The sequence below is a fragment of the Nycticebus coucang genome, chromosome 1 (genome assembly GCF_027406575.1).
Source record: "Nycticebus coucang isolate mNycCou1 chromosome 1, mNycCou1.pri, whole genome shotgun sequence".
NCBI classification, from domain to species: Eukaryota; Metazoa; Chordata; class Mammalia; order Primates; family Lorisidae; genus Nycticebus; species Nycticebus coucang.
Genome location: NC_069780.1, coordinates 188,661,578 through 188,667,724, shown reverse-complemented (window position 1 = coordinate 188,667,724; position 6,147 = coordinate 188,661,578). Strand labels below are relative to the sequence as shown.

At 45.3% G+C, this 6,147-nt stretch overlaps 1 protein-coding gene across 1 annotated transcript; it reads right to left on the bottom strand.

The window, feature by feature from the left end:
* Window positions 1-1,340: 1,340 nt before the first annotated feature.
* On the bottom strand, window positions 1,341-1,922 carry LOC128591514 (CKLF-like MARVEL transmembrane domain-containing protein 2). Its single transcript, XM_053599041.1, has one exon. It carries the CDS (start codon window positions 1,920-1,922, stop codon window positions 1,341-1,343), a length of 582 nt encoding a protein of 193 aa, XP_053455016.1.
* Window positions 1,923-6,147: the final 4,225 nt, after the last annotated feature.

The following is a 6,147-nucleotide window of genomic DNA, read 5'->3' as shown; positions in this document are numbered from 1 at the left end:
TCCAGACAGTAAATTGAAATATAATGACCTCCCTTACGTGGCTCACTCAAGCAGTAACTGTTCCTTATTCTGTTGAATAAATGAATAAATAAGTGAATGAATCCTAACATATCATTACAGAGGAGGATAAACAGAGAATAATCTTAGACAGAAGTAGTTTTTATAGAATTATCATGTAAATCACTATAGAATAGAATAAATGCTTTGCAATTTAGGGAGAAACAGAAGGCTTTTCTGGGCTTCTGGCAAAGCTTTCTCCCAACTAAATCATTTCAGCCACAGCTTTTGCAAACTCTTCTTCTGCTGGTCATAATTATGTGCCTCCCCCTACCCCCACTGTTTTGAATGACTTTGTGCTAACACCAAAATTGTTCCATAGAGAGTTGGGATTTATTTTCTGAAATGTGATGGGGAGAAGTGGGATAAGAGACATACTTCACGTGTGGCGCCTGTTGCTAGCACAGTTGTATTTCTCAGAAATAGATTTTCCTTCTTTTGCTTCATTTCTTTTGCAGGTTAATAACTGAAGTCCAAAGCTCATGAAAGCTGGAATGTGCTGGAAGGTCAGTGAGGAAGAATGCACATGGTACAGTTAGGAGAGACAAGGGAGTTAAAATACCAGGGGAAATCCATCATTTATGATCTTTCTGGTCAGTTGTTTATGCCCACATGTCTGTTTCAGCTGACATCCAAATGCAGCTTACAGCCACAAATGGTGGAATGATTAAGAATCTTAACAAGCAGAATTCCTTCTGTACCTCCATTTACAGATACAATTATCCATTTACAATTATAATTATTGCTTAAAAAATATTTCCTGTAGAGCCCATATAGGTATATTTTCATATCAATATAGAGCAGCAGTCGTGGTGGCTGGTGCTGTTCTTTGAATGCTAGACCTACACACTGGAACACTTTTTCTCACCTAGCAGGAAGCCTGGCCTACAGCACTCACCAAATGCCTCCTACAGTATCTTCCTCATGTGCACACTGAGCTTTTTGTAAAAAAACAAACAACAACAACAAAAATCAACATCCACTGAAACACCAGAAATTTGAACAAGTCCCCAGTGACAGGTTGACTGATTTTCCTTCCCTTGCCCTGTCATTTACAGTCTTTGCTTCCTATCACATCTGCAAATGGGATGTGGATATTATCTCTGTATTTCCAAGGAATATAGGGTTATCCCCATCAGCATTCATGGTAATACAATGTCCCAACTGAACTTTTTTCTTTTAAGTTATAAATCCATTTAAAGAGAAATTTCTTCTCTAAGCAACCATTTCAGAAGGAGACAGGGAAGGCGGTGGCTGCCCATCTCTGACCACAGGTGTCTCCTTCAGGCTTTCTTAGGCGGTTCAGGTGCTTTGCCCTTGGGTACATCCCCCACATCCTTTTTGACCGTCGTACCTACGAAGTAGTTTCTTTGCAAACCTACGTCAATTAGAGCGAAAAATCCAGCTGCAACCATAAGGACCAGACCCATTAAGTAAAACTTTGGCAGAGTTGACCGGATTCTCACACCGTAGACCACGGCTCCCAAGAGGAATGCGCAGGTGATGAGGTCGTTGAGGAGATCGGTAACGGGCCACAGGATGAAGGAGGTGTATCTGTTGATGGCAAAGGAGTAGAGAAGAATGAAGAAGATGAAGACAGTTATCTCCATCATGATGATGACGCGCAAGACGGGGTGCACCGCAACGGAGTGGAACAGTGCAGTCGTCCCTAACAGGCAGACCAAACTCAGCACCTTGACCTCAGCATGTCCCTTGGTCCAGAACTGTTTGTTGCTGTCCTGGATTTCCCACCGATAGCGGCGACATCCCGTCCTTGTGCCCACCTGGTCCTTGGGCTGCGGCATGGTCTTGGGGTCCTTGGCTTTGGGCTTGGGCTTAGCCCCGGACGCCGCCTTAGGCGCCATGGTTTGGTTGGTGTCTTTGGCTTCTCACAGCAGACCTAACCTCTCCTGCTGTTCCTGGACAGGGCCGGCCTACGAGAGAGCCTGGTGTCCACTGGCCTGCTCGGAGGCCGCGCCCAGCTAACGGCCGGGACCAGTGAAAGCCAACGCCCGTGCCTTCTCCGCGCGCCCCGCCTGGCCCTGCGGGCACATCTACCCGGGGAGAGGGGCAAGCCAGAACCTCCCACCTTCGACGCCAGAGCCCTGCCAGGTCCCACCTATGTGCCGGGCTCGGCTCCTGGCCCTAGCGAGCCCTCTCAAGGGGCCTCAGGTCTGTAGCTGCTGCTCCTGCCTTCAGGCCGGGTTAGGAGGAACCCAGGGTCGCGGGCCTCACCACTGCCTCCTCTGGGCAGAGCACTTGGAGCTCTGAGGTGCAAGGCTGTGCACGTGGAAATACCACACAACATTTACACTAGGCAACACCGGGAAGCAGCAGTGTTCCTGACTTAGCAGCCCTGATTTTATGGTCACATGTAGGCTGGAACAGGTGACAGCATGTGATCTCCGAGTAGGTGTGGAGGGAGTGATTTGACACAGAAACGCGCCGCCAGGAAGGTGCAGGGGGCTGGCTGCAGCAAGGGCATTAGCTGGCCACCTGGCTGGGAGAGGTCTCAGTTTCAGTTTTGATTCCCAGGACTCTTCATGTTATTCCTCATCGTCTTGGTGACTATAGATGCATATCCATGGCCCACACGATTGCTGCTGTGAGAGACAGAGACCCTCCAACATAGAATAAATGTCTTCTTTCCTTGCATCTCCAAGTAGGCAACTACTAAAAGGAACACAGCTGAAAAGATACTGTTGATAAGAGCCTTATATTAGACCATCTATTGCCTTCATATTAGAATTGAGTACATCGGATTCTTGGTTCTCCATTCTTGTGATGCTTTACTAAGAAGAATGTGTTCCAGCTCAATCCAAATTAATGCAAAAGATATAAAGTCTCCATCTTTTTTCATGGCTGCCTAATATTCCTTAGGACACTGAATTTTTAATCAGTGCTTTTGGGAGAACCAAGTCCATTTTAACTTAACAGGTACATGTGATGTGCTCTAGCCATCTGATGCTCTGATGAAGCACAGAACATAGGCTTTGTAATCAGAATTGCTACCACACATGCAGGGTTGCCCTCCACCCCATAGTCCCAATGTGTGATCTTGTACAAGGTATTTTTGCCTTACTGATCCCCAATACTCTACTCTGGAAAAGGAGGTAAATTAAAATCTCTGTGGATAGCAATGTGAAAATTAGATGCAATAAAATTCAAACATGTGGAGTGGGGATTGATATATAAGAGATGATCAGAAATAATAGCATGTGTTTGGAATAGAATACAGTTGGCACCATTCCTATAGGTTCAGGATTTTGGCTAAAGGTTCAACTTAAGAACAGAAGAAAAGCCCTCATGTTCTGAAGTAAAGCACTTCAGGACTTTCTAAAAGATGGAAGAACCAGTCCAGCAACCAAAGGGTGAGTCTAGCATGACACATGCAATTTGTGTGCAAGATGCGACTTGTATGTGTTATGTGTCATACATGCCTATATCACATGTGTGTAGACATCTACATGCACCTGTGTGAACTAACAAGTTCATTAAAGAGTATGCAACAACACAAGACCTCTCAGCCAAGAAGAAATTGTGGGTTCTCCTTTCATCACATGGGAGGGATGTAGGGTGCTTGCCCACCCTCTCAAGCGCAGGAAAGGGGGCTCCAAGAGGAGCTACCACAAGAAACCAGAGACACTTTAAAAGGGTGAGATTGTCCTCTTGCTCTCCAGGGCAACCCCCACACCACATGCTGAGCAAAGTGTGCAGGAGAGCAGTGTGTGTGTGTGTGTGTGTGTGTGTGTGTGTGTGTGTGTGCCCGGCAGTTTGGGGCATGTGGAAGCAGAGGCTGCCACCTGATCTTCCCCTGGATGATCTAAAGATGGGAATCTTGAGGGAAGGTGGTTGGCCCTCACAGTTTGAACACATACATCCAATGGGGCAGTCTGCTGGAGGGCTGGGTGTCATTGCCACGAGGATGGAGAAATACCATGGGAAGCAAAAGCAGGTGAAGAATTGCAAATGGGCCTCCGCACTGTTGATTTATTTGCAGAGGCCCCTGTGTGGCCTTCAGGTAACACACAGAGACTCTCCCAAGGGAGTTCCAGCTTTGGAGACCAGCCACACACAGAGAAGACAGGTGGATTACTACATCAGCATTATACACAGAAGACTTGTCCTTTTTCCTCCAATCTGTTTGGCCCCCACCTCTTCCCTGGAGAGGCTGGGGAAAAGTAATATGGCCTAGAGCGGGGGAGCAGAGTGGCTTGACTGGGTGTGAGACTGCAGCTGTCACTCTAACTAGGCTGTTAATACCTGCTAGCAGGTCTCCTCTTCCGAGACAAGCCAGGGCATCAGGAGAACTAGGAACCAGCCTGAAACGTCTTTGGTGAGCCTGGAAGGGGAACATACCCTAGCAAGACTGAAAATATAAGTGGAAGAAAAACAAAGTCATTTCCCACTTAAAAACTTGAGCTTTCAGAGGCTGCAGTAAATAGGCTACATATTATTATGCTATTCCAGCAGTCTCAATTAGATCACATAGGGGACAGCATAGTCTCTCTAGTGTTTCTGTTCCATCTATTTGTGACTATCACAGTCACTTCAACACAACCTGACTTAGGTGCCAAAATTATTGTGTTATAGTGGGACAAAGCCCTAGGAACTGCAACCAAATAAGCCAGTCCATATTTCCACCAAATCTGTCATTTCATAGCTTTTGCCTACAGTTCCCTCTACACCTCTTTTTCATCTGAATATAGATTAGTGGATCCCCCAATTCTGCCCTTAAAATTTCCTTCAACCAGTCTCTTTCTCTAGGGGTGCACAGTTTCCTCCCCAGATGAAATGGTGTCTTCTCTTTATACTGTGATCCATCATCATGCACAAATCTTTCTCTAATGGAGGACAAAGACAACGTTTGATTTGAAACCCATTTCTAGATTTGCCTGGAAGTCAAGCTTGTTAAACTAACAGCCTTCAGGATTTGGGAAACAAGACTGGGCTAATTCTGAACCTCAGTTCTCCTCTCAAAACAGCCACTAAATCTATAAGGAAGACAAATAAAACCACACAGGACTCATACCTTCAGCATGACCAGGTGACAGAGAACACTGCAATGTTTCAAACTGTTTCAAAATTAATAGAAAGTAAAGGGGGAATGCAACTGCTTCCAAGAGATCTCTTGCTGTCTGCTGGTGACTGCTGAGAGCCTGTGGATGCAGAAAGCAGAGAAGGGAGGTAAGAAAGAGCTAAGAAAAGAAGAAGAAGGAGTTGAGGACCTTGGGAAACAAGACAAATTCACCCCCAGAAGGGGAAAGTGAAATAAATATTGGAGGAGTTGGTGATGCTCAGCCCTGCCATGGGAAGGTCACTGTGAAAAGCAACACTCATGGAGGGGAACTGATTCTAAAGAAAAGAGGTAGTCCCCTTGGAGATGAGGCAGTAAATGGAAAAGACATAAAAGGGGAAAATGTGGGCCCTGTGGAAACGCAACAGGGCACTGGAACAAATGGGGACATCCTAGCTCTTGATGTGGGTGCTTCAATGCTGTCAAGATTGGTTTCCTCTAAGTCAATGGTTCTCAACGTTCCTAATGCTGTGACCCTTTAATACAGGTCCTCATGTTTGGTGACCCCCACACATGAGGAGCAGTGTCTCGGTTCCTAAGACCATCGGAAATATGTGTTTTCCAATGGTCTTAGGTGACCTCTGTGAAAGGGGAAAGGGTCATTCAACCCCCAAAGGGGTTGCAACCCACAGGTTGAGAACCACTGCTCTAAGTTAATTTGTAAACACAATGCAACTCCAATAAACATTCCAAGGAGCTTTAATATGGAGACAGACAAATTAGCAAGCAACAAACAAGAATATTAGGAAAACACTAGAAAGGAAGAACAGGGAGGGAGTGGGCAAGGGATACTGGATATTAAAGCATATTACAAATTCTCTACAATTAAAACAGAACTGTACTGGCACATAGACAGATCCAATAAATGGAATAAAATGTCAAGGAAAAGGTAAAATACAAGAAATTTTTATTTGGAAAAGATAAAAGTAGATCCATTCTTCAACCCATCTGTAAGAGTAAACTTGAATAAATCAGACATGTAAAATTTTTTAAAGCATCACAAGAATGGAGAA

Excerpts from the sequence above, each read along its gene's own strand:
- LOC128591514 (XM_053599041.1), bottom strand. The coding sequence starts at position 1,922 with ATGGCGCCTAAGGCGGCGTCCGGGGCTAAGCCCAAGCCCAAAGCCAAG.